Source organism: Castor canadensis, chromosome 12 (genome assembly GCF_047511655.1).
Source record: "Castor canadensis chromosome 12, mCasCan1.hap1v2, whole genome shotgun sequence".
In the NCBI taxonomy this organism is placed as follows: Eukaryota; Metazoa; Chordata; class Mammalia; order Rodentia; family Castoridae; genus Castor; species Castor canadensis.
Genome location: NC_133397.1, coordinates 104140959 through 104160914, shown reverse-complemented (window position 1 = coordinate 104160914; position 19956 = coordinate 104140959). Strand labels below are relative to the sequence as shown.

Below are 19956 nucleotides of genomic sequence, written 5' to 3'. Positions count from 1 at the left end.
CAAACTAGTTGGACAAATGAAAGAACATTTGTTAAGAAGGCTCCCTTGAGCAAAAGGCACAGTGAGGAAAGACAAGAACAGGTCCATATACTAATGGATGTAAACAAGGTAAGGATTCTTATTTGTATGCCATTAGCCTTAGAATTAGCAGCTGACCAGGAGGCCAATATATCAGTTTACTAGTCTCTTTCCTCCTGAATGTTGGGCAGCGTTAAAATTTTAGCCATCATGTGTTTTCTTCCCTGAAATGTATCAGTTACAGTTCCCACAGAGCCTAGATACACATTTCCTTGTGGTGTATGAGTTAAAACTACCATAACAAAACATCTTCTATTTCCTCATGTTGATTAAAAGAAACACTAAAGTGCACTCACGTAAGTGACAGTGCGATATTGACACATCTATCAACATAAGCAATGTGTACTGTTTACATTTAAAGTGATAAATACAAAAGAGAGAAATGCTGGGTTGCTGTAACTACGACTTAAAATTTTATGAAGGAGTGGCCCCTGCTATACTGTTGCTGAGAACCTTAGGAAACCTTAAGGAACAGCAAAGTCACTCAAGGCTCCACCCATTAAGAATGGCTGAGGAGCACCACTAAGAAATACATCAGAGAAGTGAAGGTAAGTGAGCATGATACTACTGACCCACCAGCAGCACATGTGGAAGTTATGATGGGTTAACCTAAGTCAGCCATGCTCTCTTACCTGTTTTACTTTGGACCAGCATCTTGATGGGACAACTAGTTAACAATGCAGACAACAGATTAGCTTTAAGAAAAGCTAACTGACCCACATGCAGAAAGAATCCTCAAATTCTACTTCATTGCTGTCAGGTTCTAAGTGACAGCAATCAAACAGAAAAGAGACTAGTTCCACATCATGGTAACAGATTTGGGGGCATTATGAAGGAGGAACTGTGGTATAATTAAACAAGAAACAAAAGAACCTGGGTTCAAGGCCTATCTTTGCCAGATACTAACCATATGATGTAAAATCTGGGAATGCTTGCCTTTAGGAAATCCATGTGACTCCCTTAAGCTATGGGAGACTTACTATTCTCATCTATAAAACTAAAATAATTAAACTAGCCTTCCCTCCTTAGTAAGGTTGACTTGAGGCTCAAGTAAGACCAAGTCTATACAGGTGATTATAAACTAAGAAAGCAGTATTTAATGTAAAATTCTGTGAAACAGAAAAATCCTCACCATCCAGCCCAGAGATGATGTACATCACATACACCTAATACTGGTATAAGACCTATTCCCCAGCCCGTGAGGCATGGAAAGTATACATATGTTAGGCTAGTGTAACTAACGTCAACTTTTTAAAAACAATTTCCCCACTGTTCTCCTAGTGCTTCAAACATGCTCAGGAATTATAAACAAGAGCAATAATCTCCTCAAACTCCCCTAGCCTTCTCTGGCACAAAAATCCAACATAGGCCACTTCACATGTCTGATTAGATAAGCTTTCCCAGTGCTGAAAACCAACTGCTTCTAACATTACAAACCTGATTTCCATGAAGACTTGGGGGTGACAGACAGAAACAAACAACACAACCAAGTAAGCTCATCTCATTCAAAGGGTTCTTCAGCTTTGATATGAAATACTAACTAATATATTGCTATGAAAGCATTGTTTCTGAGACGTGCAAAATGCTACAAGCTATGAATAAACAAAAAAGTTACAAAAGCTTTTAAATCACACTGAGTTAATCTACAAACTTAGAATTACTAGACAATAGTGCTTTTAACCTGTTCTTTAGGCAATCCATAATCTTGCCTGGACAATGGAGCAGAGCCTAAAGACAGTCATTATAAGAAACTGAAACAAAGTGGCCCAGACAGGTAAGCATTCCCAGATAGTTTATCCAAAGTGAAAACTATCACCAGGCTAATAAAGTTTAAAGTTCAGGGCCCCCACGCTTGGGGACCTATTTTGTGCCCAGAACCATGCAAGCACAATTAAATGCGTTATTTCTAGTCTTTACAAATAATCCTACATATTAGCTATTCCTATTATTCCCATTATATAAACGTGCAAACTGAGACTTACAGAAGTTCAGGGGCCTGTCCAACATTCTCAGCTGGTTAAGAATCGGAGCCAAGTCCTTCTGGGTCCAAAACTCACCAGCTAGGCCAAAGTAAAAATCAAAACGAAGTAGGGAAGGGTATCTAAAAATCATTCTGAAAGAGAAGTAAAAATAAACACGCAATGCTGATTGTCATTTATCTTTTACTACCCTTAATAACCCTGGACATTCTTTCTACCACCATTCCCTGGTAGTAAAGACAACCAAAGTGTAGGCAGAAAGACAGGTATGTTTGAAAGGACCCACCTGCTTGAGCAGCTCTAATCTGGGAGAGTCTGTTATTGTCAAACATACTTATATATTAGTACAGATGACCACCAGTTTTCAATAACAAGGAGGGAGTTAACAAGGAAAAAGTTCTTAGAAAAGAAGGAAAAGCGAAGTTGTCCTCATTTTTGTTCTGTAATGACACGCGCAGAATTGCTGAACACAGTCAGTTCCAAAGTCCGTGGCCAGCATAAGTTAGTGCTGGGTAGTTTTAGTAATTGGCTATGTCCGTTGTTCAGAGGCTGAAGCATTCCAGTCATTTTACATGGTCTCTCACATCCCTTTCAGAACGGGGCACAATAAGAACACAAGTGCACAGTCCCAGAGAAAGAAATCTGTAACTAGAAAGACCGGCATAAAACATGTCTGTGCACAAATGTGACTTTAGACCGCCACGTTCAATCTTTCTAAACGTTTCTTATTAAAAAAAAAAAAAGCTACACATTTTTCCTGATCTTAATCTACTAAAAAATTTGTTTTGGGATCAAGAAGTAACAGGGAAAGAAAGGATCACTAAACAACTTTCTTTGGATTTCAACAAACATAAATCAATTCTTCCAACTTACAAAAAGATTCAGAAGGAACTAGAACTCTTCCAAGTGGAAGTTTTCAGTTTAAATAATTTAAGATGTTGCTAAGAATAAAATGTAAGTCAATTTAGTACACGAAATATTATTAACCCCCAAATTATGCTATCTGTGGGAATACAGGATTCCACCAGCCAAACAATAGCATTCTTTATTGTGGTTAAGTGTGTTAGCTTTGGAGTCAAGGAACAGGGGCTCCGGATGCTGCTGTAGTTGGCTAACAAGTGGAATGCACTGCCTAACCAGTCCTTAACTTTTCTGTGACTAGGAACTGTAACACCTACCATAGGACTAAAAGAAATGGTTAAAATATGGTCTTCCCAAACATGTGTCAAGTAATAAACCCCCAGTATGTGGGAGCTATTGATACCCATATAAGCTCCATGAGAACAGAGATTTCTATCTGAGTGGTTCACTCTATTAACAACAGGGCATGCTTTCATGCAAACACTCCCAGTTTCTCCATAGCAACATTCACGTTTGTCTATGTTACATTCGAATACCGCTATCCTCAGAGCACATCTCTCCTTTATGGTAAGAAGTTTCAGCTACTTTTCTGGAAAGATTCAAATTATAGGAAAATATGTTAAGTGTTTTAAGGGTATTTGAGTTAACATGTACCACTTACACTTTCTGTAAACTGAATGCTCACATATAATTATAAATTTCTTGGTCTATAAAAGAAAACCTTTCATAGTGCCCTCACAATGGGAAAACAAAGTCTTAGAAATAATTATAGAGGGAGCAGAAGGGAGTGGTAGGTAGAAGATAGTTCACAAAATCTGCAAAACAGAAGTTGGAATTTTGGTCTTAAAACAAAACAACAACAAAAAAAAACCTGACAACCATTTTTTCAAGGCAGCCAAAATCTAAGATAAGCAAGCTGTCATGGGAAACAAATGTTAAAATATAAAGACCTCTTCTGAAAAAGCAATCCAATTCTGAATCACCACTCCTGGCTAATCCAATTCTGAATCACTAATGACACTAGACCTGCTGGGTTGTCTTAATGACTACCTAGAAATTTGAAGGGACAGGAGCTCACAGGCAAATATTTTCTCTGCTGTCAATGACATTTTCAATATGGCTACACCTCTACCCTCCCCATTCCCTTCCTACTCCTTCACTATTGTTGGTTTGACACTAACCCTTTCCAGACCTCAGAAACCAAAGGGTCAACAACATACTGACACATCATTTGAGTAGTGAGGCCAAAGGAAAAACCACTTGACCAAAATCAAAAGCACACATTCTGAACCTTAACCTGACCTGGCTCTGAACTCTTTGGCCAGTAACTCTGCTTCTGTAGGCCTTAGTTTCCTCATCTTTAAAATTAGGATGGGTCAGATGGGGAGTTCCCAGCCTGAGATCCCCAAATCTCTAGGTTCCTAAAGTTGTAATGAGAGACAATGGGATAGCTGTATTATTTCAAAATGTCTAACAGAGATTATTCATTGACTGCCTCAAGGTAATTAAAACATCAAGCACTTGGTCTTACACTAGTATTCTTCATGGTAATAGTGTATGCCATTTGATGATGGTTATCATATCATAGGAAATCTGATACTGTTCTCCAAGCTGCACATCAGAAAAATAACAATATCACTAAACATAGCATTCAACCACAATGTCCAATTAATAAGGTGGAAATGACCTAACAGCTACCAATGCAATTTGCGTAATAGTATTTCTTCAAATTGAAGGGTACCTTATTAAGGGAACAGACTCAAATATGATTTAATGTTTACCAGGTCACAGGAAACCAATGAACAATCTTTATACTGCAAAGGTGAAGGTCCTATTTCCTCACCAAAGGTCCCAGTCATTCACCCACTTGAAGAAAAATGAATGGAATGAAGAAAAAAGAACACTACCAAGTACTTACTATACTCTTACTGTGTGCCAGACCTGGTCCCATGAATCTAACACTTATTAACTTATTTAATCCTCATTACAACCCCAACAATTATGCATTATTAGTATCCTCATTTTACAAATAACAAAACTGAAGCATTGAGAGCTAAAGAAACTTGCCCAAGGATACAGGGCTAGTAAGCTCCCATTCAGACTTGTATTCCCACTTTCTTCCCCCAAAATCTGGTAACTCCCTCTCAAAAAGCAGTCTCCATAAATATAAACAGGGGTGTCCCCAAGCAGAGTTTAAGGAAGTCAGGGCCATTTCTCTGGAGATCAGTACTGTGAAAAGTTCACTGCTGTGGCCCAGTCCCACTTAAAGGCTCATCTTTAATGGGAACTCCCTCCTCTCTCTGAATTCTGCTTGGTGTCCTGGTGGCTTGAATCAACTCAGACAAAGCAAGGTCATCAGTGCATCAACCAACTAATATCCATCCATTTCTTACTAATTCAGAAGATACAGAGGATTCCTAACTGGTTGGCTCTTCAAAGAAGGTAGTTTTGTGTATCAATTTGCTGTTGTTCACATCATAAAAGTGTATGTCTGCAATGGATTCGAATGTGGAAGGATCATGTGCACAGACTTAGTTCTGAATACCAACTAACTTCTCACCCCATTATCCTGAGCATGTTACTAGCCTCAGTTTCCCCATTTCCCGTGTCTCTCTCTCTCTCTCCCCGTTTCATGGGGCTATAGTGAGATGTACTAACTGTATGAAGGTACAGAACCCCTGGAGCTAGACAGGTGTTTGGATCCTACTTCCCTTTCTACATGACTCACTTAGACAACCTAAGCTATGACTATGACCGTAACACAGATAAATACTGTCTATCCCAAAGAACAGCTAGGTGAAATAAATGAGGAAATACATGTAAAGCCCTTAGCAAAATGACAATGCATAGTCAAAATTCAACAACTTTTTTAAAAGAGGGTTTTTTTTTGGGGGGGGGGCGTTATGCTTGCAAAGCAGACACTCTACCACTTGAGCCACACCACCAGCCCAATTTTTTTAAAAGAAAAAAAAGCAGACATTAAAAAAAAAAAAACAAAAAAACCAAGCCATAAGTTAAGTTCCAGTCCTACCACTTATTGCCTAGGGGTAAACATGGCACATAAACTACCAAACCTGAAGCTCGTTTTCAACAAAGCTTTGAGGTGTTAAAGGAGGCAATTATGTGTTCTGTAAACTACAAATTGATGTATTAATGTTGTTTTATCTTATGAAAATATTTATATTAATTTACTGGTCCTTCCAAATACTATCTGCATCTTTAAAATGGAAAAGCTGAGGCAGAGAAATGTTAAGCCACAGCAGGAAGGCTGATGGTTCCACAAGTAGGGTGGAGACAAGGGTTGGGCCAAAATAAATTCAGACCAGGACAAAGCCAAAAACTAACAAGACTTAAACGAGAAAGATGAAACAAAATACTCACAACCTACGTTTTTAATCAGCAGCTTCACCTGCTGGTTAAGCCTCTCAGTGTACAATCGGGCATAATAATTCTCTTTATTTCCTCCCAGAAACAGTATTAGACTTCAGAGTGAGAAAGAATTTTGCTATCAAATCTCTTCTCCCATCCGTAAATTAATTACGTGGAAGGGGCACAAAAACAAAGACCAGTTGTCATAAACTAGAGTCTCAATCTAGCTGGCATTCTTTTAACCATCTCATTTAAAAAAAAAAAAAAAGCTGCAGTCCTTCAGAGAGGTTTTCTCCTTCAGTTGGTCAAAAATGTCCTCATTTCCCAGGTCTCTTCATACTGAATATGGTAATAGCTGGCAAACAACCAGCTCTGTAAATTCCAGTGATACTTAAGAAGCATTCATATTGCCTGAAATTACTCTGAACCCAACACTTGAGCCCTGCAAGGCTTCAGCACAGAGCACTCAGCTGAAGCACTCAATGTTAAAAGCAGTGGGGTGCTTTAAGAACACACAAACTTGGAAGAAAGCAATCTATTCTTCTTTATTGCAACATTCTTCAGCAACAGCACTCATCTCCTACCCACTGTGCACACAGCACCACACTAGGTCATTGGGATGCTGGAGGGAGAAATGGAAGAAACAGGTGGTGTCCATGGGGTGCCAAAACAACAGGTTGCTTCAGTCAGCTCTGTCCCACAACTAATCAATTTGATAAGGGGAGGGAAAGGGAATTTTAGTCAACCTGTCCTCTGACTAAACCAACAGGCTATATACCATCCAGGCTTATCAATTAGGTCAAAGTGTCAGAATTAGCACTGAGTGGTCAACATAGTATTAGTCCTACCTTTCTGGGTGTTTGTTATATGCTCCAAAAATCTAGGATATCCAGTTAAGACAAAGCAGTAGCAGACTATCCCTCACCCAACAAAAATCACAAATTCGGCTCCAAAATACATGGTTTTTCTCCAATATCTTTTTTATTCAGTATTACAGTGAATGTGTATTTCCCAGATACATACAACTAATAGCATATTGCTTTACGCTACAGATTCGAAGTTTAAAATAGCTACAGAAAACACTAATTAACAAATTTATTAAAAACTGATCGAGCCCATTAGAAATCAAAAGAAAGATTGACCTATCAAATGAATAATTTTATATCAAAATTGGTGGCAATTTGAAATTACATACTGTTAATTACTGTCATGCATATCATGACAAAGCTCTTGCTTTGACAAATTAAAAAAATGAACACCTTGATAGGGAAAATACATAATTTACCAAATAAATAAGTAAAAAGAAAAGGCAATACAAATGGCCACTGGCCATATGAAAAAACATTCAATACTACTGTACTAGAGAGGCAAACTAAGAAGAGATAGCATTTAGCACTAACTCATCAAATAGTACAGAATTTCAAAAAGAAAGCCTAATGTTGACAGTAGTTGGGAACACTGGCAGTCTCATACTCAGCTCATGAAAGTGTAAGTTGGTCAAATGACATGAAAAGCAAGATGCCAATGTGTTTAAAAGCCACAGAAAGGTCCAGACTCTGATAAAATAATTTAACTTCTGGAGGTTTATTTTAGGAAATAAATATTTCCACTAAGATGTATGAACAAGAGTGTTCATCATAACATTACTTACAACTATGAAAACTGGACATTAAGAATGGGTTTCAGTTTAAATGAAGTACAGTGAATCCTTAAAACAGATGAATATGCAGCCTTTAAGACCATATTCTTAAAGAATATTTATATATGTGGGAAAATATTCATATTATTTTAAATGGTACAAAAGCAGATGATAAAACAGTGAGTATGTTAAAATCCCAAACAAAATGTTAACCACAGGACTGAGTTAGAAGTGATGGGATTATTGGAGACCTCAATTCTCAGATTTTCTGGCTTTTTAAAAATCCTTTTCTCAGCTTTTAAACTTCTCTTTCTTTGATTTATTAATTTTTCTTCTGGAAATCTGGGTTATTGGAAAAATCCTAAAGAGGGAAATTCCTTTGTGTGTGAAGATAGTATCATTTATGTATGGAGTGGGGGGGCTGGAAAGTAGTCAAAACAGAGTAAACCTACTAATTAGAGTATTATTTAACCATTAAAATTAAATTTTGGAAAACTTCTTTAAGGTATACAAATATACTTACAATCACCAAAGAAAAGTGGGGAAAACTTTACTGTCACTGTACAATGAATCAGTGACTTTTTAAAATCTCAGCGTAGAAAAATACCAAAATATTAAAAGTGGTACGACTATGGATTTTTTTATACTTTTCTAGATTGTTCAAACAAACTTAACTACTTCTACACGTAAGTGCTTTTTAATCACGTATATACAACTAAAAAAATCTTATAAAGGTGCCAGAGAAAATCAAGGAAGCACAAATGAGTTAATTAAGTATAAACATAAGGGATAATGTTGACGCTATATAAACCTACCTAAAACTGTTGACAATGTTCTCAGTTTCAACCATTTTTCTTAAATCTCTTAGAAAATACATGTCACTGGAATCAGTATCTATAAGTTGTCACTTGCTTCAAATAGTAACATAATGACAAAGACATGCATGATTCACAGGATATGGTCTTTTTCCTAAAAATCCTCATAAAGATTAGGAAGTGCTTTAAATGTTATAATAAAGTAAACATTCTTAATGTAGCCAATTAAAAGGAGATCTAGCAAATGAATACACAGTCACAACAAAGAAAAACATATAAAAGCTAACAATAAAATATGCATGTACTCAAATTTAATGAGACTTGACATCGTCTGAACAAATGCATGCAAAAGCATAGAAAAGCAAAAGCATCTCTTTGCAGCTTACCAGTTACCTTTTAGAGACGTTAACACATCAGCACTATTAGTATTGTTACTATTCACATTAGAAACTCAACAGATTATTGAATAAACAGTACTCAATTATTCTTAGTTGAATGTTAGGTAAGTATGCCAACATAGGAACCTCTCTCTGATAGGTACCAGTTAAAATAGACAATTGAAAATGTCAGAGGCTTAAACCCTTCCAGAATGTTCTCATAAAAGAGAATAAAAAGAGATGAAAAAGAAGCAAACCACACAATTTTAAAATGCACCTGTTTCCAAACGAAACAGTGTACTGTATGATTTAACCACAGCTTCTTGTTCAACACCTTATTCAGCAGGCATAAATGTATTTTAAAGGAATGCTATTTGTTAAATGAAGACATATTATTAAGGAGACAATATCTGACTCCAATCAAATGTTTTCCTTACCTCACAAAATACACATGCACTCTCTCTTCATATGAATAAACATATATATGGGTGGGAGAGCTACTCTTAACCCAGAAACAGGTTCTGCAACAGCACAAACCCAACCTGTCTTTGTGTGGTAATGAGGCCATCTTGGCATGATATTTGGCTGATACATTCAAAGAACCAGAGTTACTGCTGGGCTGCCAATAACCCACAGAAGGAATTGACTTGGAGACCAGAAAACTGCCCTAGGCAAGCCTCCAGGGAATCATGCTTCACTTCAGATCAGTGGGAAGAGAAATCCAGACCCCTCATTGCCTGGTTACAAGACCAAAGGCACCATGGCTCAGCCTCGGTAACTGGCCTTCGAAACAACAGGGGCAAGGGATAGTAACATGACCCCTGAGAGCTTCTTTAATCAGATTTAGCAACACACAAGCATTTGAGAAGCTGGTAGAACGGGGTTTTGCCAAGGCAAGTACAAAAGGGTGAGGGCGATGTTAGTGTGATGAATCAATGCCACCTGTGGAAGCAGCTCTGGGTGTGGCTATGCCACTTCAGTTATGTCTGCTGTGACAAGAGGTTCCTTCAGCCGCTGAGGGCTGGATCTTCCAAAGATGACACTTCCGCCTTCACTGGCATCAAGGACTGAGGATGCAGCTCTCTGTCTTGCCACAAATCCACTAACAGACACCACAACATAGCCAAACTTTTATTTACACCCCCACCAGATGAAGGTCTTTGTCTTTTCCCTGTGTCAAGTTTTTTAAATTACAAAAAAGAAAGAGGAAAATGGCAGAAAATGCACAACAGCAGACAAGCCTAGAATAGTGAGCTGGGTTTGTTTTCTTGTGTATCAATTTCTCCCTCAGACCCAAAACTCTTAGTCTCCCAGACTGCGGAAAACTGCAGTCAGGAATACAGAAAACAACCAAATGACTTTATACTTCTAATTGTGTGCCTATCTATCTTGGCTCCATGATAATGTCAGCTCTAAAGGGGCAGGAACATAACTTCTACTTGGCCAATGATTCCCTCACACCTGAAATCATAACATTCTGTTCTGCCTACCACATGATGCCAAGGGTAGAACATAAATTAAGTGTGACAACACACCACAATCCCCCCAAGTCCACCAGTATGATAGCAAAGCCACAAAGATAATAAATCTTATAACCAATAGTTAGGAATCCTATCAGGGAATTATGTAGAAATTTACATATTTACATAATGAATAATACAACAATTGTTTTGCTATGCTGACTATGGCTCTAACATCCCTCTTGGTCTTACTCTTCTTTTTAAGGCCACAACGTATTTTCAGTCACACAGCCAATGTTCCCTTCAAAAAGGAAAGGAAGAAAGAAAAAAAAAAAGCAAATCTCTGACCACTACAACCAGGAAATAAAGAGCAGTTTCTCCTTTTGTACTATCCTGAGCCCAGGAGCACAACTTTTCAAATCTGAAGCCTTCTTCCCATAAAGGATGGCGACATCAAGTGTCCTTGTAAAAGAAGCAATCCTGGGACCCTTCTTATAAACTGTTCACCTCTGCTCAAGAAGCCCTAGATTCCTCCTTTATTTTCACTCTACTTTCTGGAATAACCCAACCACCATCACCCCAAATCAGGATTACCTGAAGTGGGTGACCTTATCACACTAACACATCTGAGGGACACCCTGTCATCAGCTACGCATTTGTGGATGAACAAAACAGATGGTCTAGGATTGAAGATAGAATTCCTTACTGTACACCAAAAAGATTATGGAACTCCTAGGCATCTTGACAGCTCTTCTAAAATTTACCTAATGTAAAAATTAGTTATTTCAGACCCACTGAATGAGAACCTCGAGAACAACACCCAGGTATTCTTACCATGAGGGTCAAGCAAATGACCTTAGAATTTGCTAGACAAATTCTTTTCTCCCTCTCCCCCCAGGACCCATCTAGGAAGAAAGGTATGAAACTCATAGGGCTAAGATGGTTCACCAGAACAGTTGTCTCAGACAGGTCCATCTTCAGTTCCTTACAGGGTTCCCCTCCTTCTACAGACAGTGAAGGGGACATAACCATCGTGGATCTCTGTCACCCACACAGAGCATGGGTCTCTGTGAGAAGATGCCAATGGGTGCAAATCACAAGGAAGCGGACCACAGCTGAATATATGGTTTTTCTACGAGCTGGGCACCAATGGCTCACACCTATAATCCCAGCTACTCAGAAGGCAGAGATCAGGAGGATGTTGGTTTGAGGCCAGCCTGGGCAAATAGTTTCATGAGACTCTATCTCAAAAAAACCCATCACAAAAAAAGGGCTGGCGGAGTGCGGAATGGCTCAAGGCTTAGGCCCTGAGTTCAAACTCCAGCACCACAAAAAAAAACAAAAACAAGTCTTTGTAAGAAAGACCAAAGATGCGCTAACCTGCCTCTAGAGTGAGGGACACATCTATGGTCATAGGTAATCAGGCAAACACAAAGTATGCCACCTCTTGATCAGGAAGTTACAAGAAATCAGATTCAGCATGAGACAGATGAAAGGACTAGATGAATTTTAAAGTCCCTGCCAACACATATGACAAAAAGAAACTTTTCAGCCTCCCCTTAAGTAGCAAAAACGGACAGCATAAAGCTAGGCATGGTGATTCATGCCTCTATACCCAGGACTCAGGAGGCTGAGGCAGGAGGACTGTGAGTTCAAGACCAACATTGTGCAGGGTAAGGCAGGAGGACTGTGGGCTTGCGTCCAGCATCAGCTACATAGTCACTGTCCCTCAAAAAAAAAGGAGTGGGGGTGGGATGGAGAGATGCCTTAAGTTTGTAGGTAGGGCCAACTTTCAACTGATGCTATCTCTTCATGTGAGAAAGCATGGAGACAGGCCCAACTCACCATGTGCCTCTCCTACAGAATGTCCCATAGGTGGCAGAGTAGGAGCCACAGGTGGTCTGCTCTGAGCAAGTCCTGCTACTCAGGTGACTCTCCGTGTTGGGCATATGCCATGCAAGTTCCACAGGACAGAGAAGGGTTGTATGTGGCAGAGTCCCTGCCCTCAAGGAGCAAAATCCTGTTACAGAGACAGCTCCACACCGTGTGGTTGTCTCAAGTACTTACTTATCGTGTGTCATCTTCAGAAGGGTTTTTTTTGGTAGTGGTGTTCTGGGAATTCATTTAGAGAAAAAAATAGCAAAGGTGTAGCCCTCCATACTGGAGAATAAAGCCCTGAAGTTTATTGCCAAAAAGAAAAAAAACAGTACTTTACTAATGTATATATCCTCTTAGTAGAGAACAAGTTTGTTTAAGATGGAAAATCTCAAAAAGATCATCAACTATAAACCTAGCTGACATTAACGCAAAAAAAAAAAAAAACCCACTACTCCAAAAATGACTAAACTATAGTAAATTAACCAACTCTGAACACAGTAATAGAAATTGCTGGCCTAATGTAGTAGTACAAGAAACAGTAATGGGTTAGAGGCTGGGGAAGTATGTCAGTGCCTTTGAAGTCAAGATTCCAAAGTCAAAGTGACCTTTACAAATAGCAGAAGTGTTCAGTGAAAGGAAGGAAGGAAGAGAGGGAGGGAGAAGGGAGGAGGGAAGGAAGGAAGGAAGGGAGGGAGGAAGGGAGGGAGGAAGGAGATGGAAAGAGGGGAGGACAGATAGGGAGAGGGAAGGAGGGAGGTGGAAGGAAGGAGAAGAAGAGAAGACAAGAAAAGAAAAGAGAGGAGAAGAGAAATCACAGAGAAAATCAAAATGACAAGTTTAAATAAAATATCTTGGGGAAGGGAAAAATTCAGTTTTTCCCCAAATGTAAGGCAGGCAATGACTCTTGCAAATACTATTTAAAAACTGTCCAGGAGTACCACAGTAGTCCAGAATAAGTAAATGACTAAAAGTAATGGCTCAACTGAACAAATATTTAGTGAGTGCCTAGTAGATGCCAAGGCACCATACCAGGTAGAGAGGCAGGGGTGTGAGCACTAGAACAAACACATGAATGAAAAAACGCAATTTTTTTCCTTTAGTACACATTAATAATAAGTACTTGAGGATGTTATAAGTGCTTTGTGTACATAAGCTCATATGTACATGAGAAGGACACAGTATAGAGAGTAGACGAGGCCCTTGACCAGAAGACAGAAGTTCTAGTTTCAACTCTTCGACTGTTCTGTGACCATGGACAAAGTACATGAGAAAGTGAAGGACTAAAACACTATCTACAAGGTCACCAAGCCAATTAGTAATTTATTATATTCTCATTCCTATCATGCCTGGAAATTCTTCCTCTAAAACTATTCTGGGCAAATAAAGAATCCATCCCAAAAAAAAAAAATCCAAAAATGATACATAATGATGCTTGATGAAAAAGTGAGAAGTGGGGAGGAGTCTTTGTAACATTACTCAAATGTATGAAGCCCTTCTAAAGAGATAACGGAGACACACTGTGCCCAGATGAACAAGAAGAAATGACGCTGAATTCTACAGCTTTTATGTTAGCAATTTCTAAACTCTTTAGAGTCAGAAGGGTTAAAAGTCTGGAATGGCTTGATAAGGTTAGGTTCATCACACAATGAAAGATCTACAAGGAAAGATCACATAATACCACCTGAAGGCAGATAAAACGGAATTAATCAGTGAGTTCAAGCTAGGTTACAGTGTCAAAATTACTTATAAACCTTACAAAAATAGATTCTCGGGCCTCCTATATCAGAATCCCTGGGTTAGGATTCCAACAATCACCCCAGTGACTTTGATGCAGCCAGGACACAGAGCTTTGTTCTACCATGATTAAAGGGGCAGGGAGAAGGATTACTAGGAATGGTATCAGAGTGGGAACCAGATCAATGCAAATTTTGTGGGCAAAATAGAATTTCTGTGGGTATGATATTTTTAAAATGTATTGTAAAACTTCTCTTAAGCACTGAAGCATATCCCACCAAATTTAGACATTCTTTAAAGGTCCTGAAGTCAGCAAGGACAATCTGGATGGTCCTAGCAATCAAAAGTTGCTATTCTGTGCCATAAGAAACCCACAGAAGATGAAGTAGAATGGGAATGGGCAGGGAGATGCCAACAAGATATGAATAAATGTTTTAAAAATCAAAACACGGGGAAAAGAAGAGAGACAACAAATAATCACTTGCCCCACCCACAAAAAAAAGATAAATAATAATATAGAAAAAGGGAAAGTTTTAGGGTAAATTTAATCTTCAGCTGAAAGAAACAATTGCTCTTTGTACATTGTTTTTATTTTTAACAGGAGAATTCAGCTGAGAAATTACCTAGGAGACAGCAAAACCAGGAGTCACATCCCATTGCAAAGCAAAAGAAAACAAGGAGCAAGTGATGGTCCTGGATAGCTGTTTAGACAATCAAACAGATGGTTGACAGCTCCTTGCCTTAGGAACTCAGTGATGTTTAAATTAACAATTGGCCACAAGCCAAACAGTAACACTCAAAAGTTTGGAAGGGTGTGTTATAATTGGTACGTTGGCAAGACACATCATCAAATTAGGATTCACTGTAGACTCTTGAGATTTAAGACTTGTACCAAGAAACAGGCTTTTTAATCTCTTCTATGAATATCTGTCGAAAATCAAAATATCTAAATTCTGTTCTATGCCAACTTGACTAACAGTGTGACCCCTTAAAGGCCAACTAGTGGTAGCAGTACCTGACCGGAGCGGGAGTTCTAGGCACTGGGGTTTTAGAATGAGGGAAGCCCTATGTGCAAGTCATTCTGTTTCTGACATCCATCTCACCACTAAGTACTTACATTTGCAAATAACCTTATAGGCGTATTTATCATTTCCTACGACTCTAACATAGGTTATGCTTTTAGTCTTATTTCATAGGTGAGAAGTCTACAGATCATGAAGATTGAGTTATTCACTAAACAAAGCAAGTTAATGATGGACCAAGGATTGTAACCCTCAGACCATCCCATTGATTATACCCCCTTCACCTAAATCTATAATTACCCTAAAGCTCTCACCCAAAAAAAAAAAAAAAAACTATCATATGAGGTTTTTATTCAATGTTTCACAAACAAGATTTTTGCTTCATCATCATACATCCTCCTGTCACTTTTGAAATTATTAGGGACCTAGCAGTGTATGAAATTTGAACTTTCCAAGAAGTATCTAGTTGGTACTGAACAACTCAGTACTGTTTTCAAGTAATAAATAACCTTGTTCGCTTTTAAACATCTGTGATTGGCAAGTCAGCTGCTTACTAACAATGAACAAAGACCATATTTTTCCTGAAGTTCATCTTTTCTTTGAAAAGAGACATGATTCATGTACTAGTTTTTCAGTAAAGGTAAAATCTTCCTTCAGATTAAACTCAGGAGAAGAAGGGGCCCCCTTCAATTCAACAAACAAGCATAAGACACAATCCCACTGGGAGCAGAGTTCAGAAAAAGTAAAACACAATCCCTGCCCTGAAAGGACTTTCTGAACACCTTTTGAGTCCCATGAATTTAATATACATTCTTTTAATTAATCCTATTAGCTGGGTAATTTCATTCCCGTTTTATTGGTGAGTTATTACAGAAGATTTGAATCCATGATTACGGAAACAGCCCAAGCTGTTTCCTCCAAAACATTAATAAGAAATGTGGAACCTAAAATTGTGGGTGGGGTAGGTAAAATGATTCGATTTGCTTTCCTTGCTCCAACTGTGTTGGAAAGGGTATTGGGACTATCCAACAGTCTTTCAAGGAAGCACTTTTAATCAATGCATCCCTCTTCCTCGTCCGCCCCTGCCCCACCTCCAACCGTGCCAAAAGAGCAGAAAAGCTGCTGCCAGGCTGGAGGAGTTGGTGATCGTCACACCACATTCCTGAGTCTGGACACAGCCTGGAACAGCAGCAGAGCTCCGCGCCTCGGAAAGAATAACAGCAGTTGAGATTTTTAAATCATGTGGCTGGCTCAGCATGCAGCCACACCAGTTTCCCTACTGCTCCCGCCTCCACCTTTCAAAGACAAGAGCCACACGCCCGACTCGCCAACACACCCAGCTCCTCGGGACCGCCGATCGGGTCGCAGTGTCAAAACTCCGGCGCGCGAACCCTGTCTCCTTCCGAGCAAACTCACATCCCACACTAAGCGCTTCCTCGAGCGCAGGCGAGTGTGGCCGCGGAGGGGCCGGCGGCTGGGCTTGGAGGCCCGGCCCCGGCTCTCTCCACGCCAGCACCGGGCATTCCTTCGCCAGCGCGCCCAGGGCAGCCCGCCCCCGACCCAGGAAACGCGGAACCAAAAGGCAAAGCTGTTCACAAGAGGCGGTTTCGGAGGCCGAGGTGCGCGCGGGGTCGGCCGCGCAGGAGGCGGCCGGGAGCGTGGGGCCGACCCGCCTCTCGAGCGGGGGTCCAAACTTTTGGAACCAAGTGGCCCAGTGCGCAAGCGGAGGAGCCCTGCCTTCCCGCAGAGAGGAGGACGGGGCGGGAACAGTCGCCCCGGGTGGCCGGGGCGGGGGCGACAGTGCGAAGCGCAGGGGACAGCGCCCCCCGGCCGGATACTCACCACGCGCGGGGGCCGAGCGGCACAGCCACAGCGCCAGCAGCGCCCACAGCAGAGCCGGGCGCAGGACGGGCATCTTCTCGGTCGCCTCCTCCTCCGCCGCCGCCGGCTGGGCAGATCCACATGAGGAGGGGGTCCCGAGTGAGGGTCCCCGCTTTTCTCCGCCCCTCTTCCTACTGCTGCGGTTCCCAGCCCGGCGTTATGTGCAGAAGCTCGAGCTCGAACGTCTCCCCTCCCCGCTCCTCGAGTCCGTCGCTCCCGGGTCGCCGCCTCAGCCGCCGCCCGAAGTTTGGCTGAAACTTTCTCGGTGGTGCAGCGAAGCAGCCTCGTGTGTCCTTCCGCCTCGGCCGCCTCCTCCCGCCGCAAAGCCCCGCCCCCTGCCGCCGCCGCCTCGGCCACGCCGCCTTAGGCACCCAGGGGTTTCCCGCAGGAAGAAGCGCCGGCCCGAGCTTCGCGCGGAGGGATCTGTGAAGCCGCTGAGAGCCCCCCACCCGCTCGCCCCAGCGCAGGGGTCCCGACGCGCCTTAACTCGATCCGCGCTGGAGCGCCGGGCTGGGCTATGCCCCTGTGAAGGCGTGGGTGCGGGACTCTGAACTTCAAACACCAGGGTTTGCCGGATCGTGAACTTGCAGGGAGAGGTGGACCTCTTGTCCTCACACACCCACACATCCACCCACTCCCCTGCTAGCTGGAGGAATGCAATAGAGTAGATCTATTGCTGTCAAAGAAAGAAAGGGAGGGGGGGGCGCTGAAGCGTCAGAGTCCATTTAAAAAGAACAAAGCCATCACCTGGGTTGTGCTGCACCATTCATTCATTCTTCAGCTCGTTTAGTAAATGCTTCTTAAGCGCCTTAGTTTGGCTCAGCAAGTGTGTTTGGGGCCAAAGATGCACGAGCTACTTGGAGGACTAAGACTGCTGCTGCAGGTTTGGGGATTCAGGGAATTGTTCCGTATAGAGGCTGGGATGAGAGTAGGCTCTTGAAAAAAACAGTCCAAAGTGTATCAAAAGAGACCAGCTAAGAATATTCGTTGTAACACTGTAATGGCCAAAAATTGGGAACAACTTAAATGCCCACCTTTGGGAGACTAGTTAAATAATGTATGATATAAAATGAAATGGAATACAGCAATTGAAAGCACTATTTTCATATATGTCAATAGGAATAAATCTTAAAGACCAAAAATGATAGTGAAAAAATTAAATGCAGAGAAAGACGTAAATTATATCTATTTTTTCCCCAAAAGTATTCAATATACTATTTGTGGATACATATGTATATAGTAAAGGAATATAACTGGAATGGTGATTACTCCCATGGTAGGAACTGGGGAATGTGATCTGGCCTGGTACCAGTGGGTTTATAAGAAGAGCTGAAATTAACAACAGATTTGTAAGAACCACGTTAAAGAAAAAGTAGAGACAGGCACTATGTAGAAGACTTGTGACACTGTTAGCAGTTGGGAGAGTTAAGGAGGGAAAGGGACCAGGTTATGCAGACCTTAAAGTATAAGCTGGAGGGGTGTAAGAGTTTTATCTCGCAGGTCATAGAAAACCACTGAAGGTATTTGAGCAGAGGTGAGACTTGATGTAAAGGAAGGTTACTCCGATAATCCCATGCAATGTTGATTGTCCCGACCAGTCAGGAGTTTGTGAAACTGTCCAGGCATGGGGTGATGAAAACCTGAACTAATGAGGAGATGGCAGAATGGAAAGAAATGATGGTTCTGAGACAGTCTTGAAAAAGAGGGTCAGTTAATTGGATGTGGGAGTTTATAATTCTGTAGGGATTGGAAATCCTATCCACAGAGCCTCTCTCTGAGTGCTATAGGATGAATTTGAAACTTCTAAAAATGCTACATTTGAGACTTTCCTCACTGGACCCCTTCTCCTGTACTTGCTGCCCCCATTGTGAACTTTTTGAACAACTTGCCATTTCAAACTCTGTACCTTCTGCTCCCTGGGCTTGGAATGACTGTGGGGACCCCCTCTTTCCTCCTCCTGATAAATTTCTAATCATGACTCATCCTTCAGTCCTAAAAAGGCTTTGCCTACACTGTAGCTAATTCCTACCCCTAAAAGACAGTCCCTCTATTGTACTTCTTTTTTATCTTACACCAATACCTATTTTTTCACAAAGGACTGTTTGTATTTGTATCTTCTCAACTAGATTAGAAAGTCTTTATGGGCAAGAACCATAGCCTTATTCATTAGCAGTGTCTGTCACATAATCAGTGTTGAATTAGAATGCAAACAACACTAAGCAAGAGAAGGTAGATATGAGCATAGGCGTATGAAGTTCCAAACCTGTATTTTAATCAGCACTTTAGAAAAGATAAACAAGTACTATTATTGAAAGTAGTTAACCTTGAGATGCCAGAAACTCTTTTTAAAAATACCCTAATTAGTCAAAAAATCACTTTGGAATTTCTCTTGTGCAAATATGCTTAATGAATGATAATAACATCAATTTTTAGTTTTTGACTCACATTATTACCAGTCTGATCATCCCCTTTACTCACTAAAGATAGCTTATACTAGCTAGGTGCTGGTGGCTCATGCAGGTAATCCTAGCTGCTTGGAAGGATGAGATCAGGAGGACAGAGGTTCAAGTTCAGCCCAGGCAAATAGTTCTTGTGATTCCATCTCCAAAATCCCCAGAGCAAAAATGGACTGGAGGTGTGGCTGGAAGAGTGCCTGCTTTGTAAGCACAAAGTCTTGAGTTCAAACCCTAGTCCCATTTAAAAAAAAAGATAGCTTATATGGAGTTGATTATATACAATTTTTTAATCTACCTGCAAAAATCAGATTTTTCACAATTAAAAGATATTCAGAAGAAGGTAAAGTACTTATCTCTGACAAGCAGCTCCATAAATGAATAGCTACAACTGATTTAAAGAAAGCAAC

At 40.7% G+C, this 19956-nt stretch overlaps 1 protein-coding gene across 2 annotated transcripts in view; it reads right to left on the bottom strand.

Moving 5' to 3' along the window:
* Notch2 (notch receptor 2) overlaps positions 1–19956 on the bottom strand; it is a 178466-nt gene that overhangs the window by 128731 nt on the left and 29779 nt on the right. Inside the window, exon 1 of one of the 2 annotated variants that reach the window (XM_074050642.1) lies at positions 17055–17398. The exons of the other annotated variant lie outside the window; for it this stretch is intronic. Coding sequence (XP_073906743.1) covers positions 17055–17127 — 73 coding nt within the window. The 5' untranslated portion in view covers positions 17128–17398. Of the gene's footprint in view, positions 1–17054; positions 17399–19956 lie in introns of those variants that run through there. 2 annotated transcript variants of the gene reach the window in all.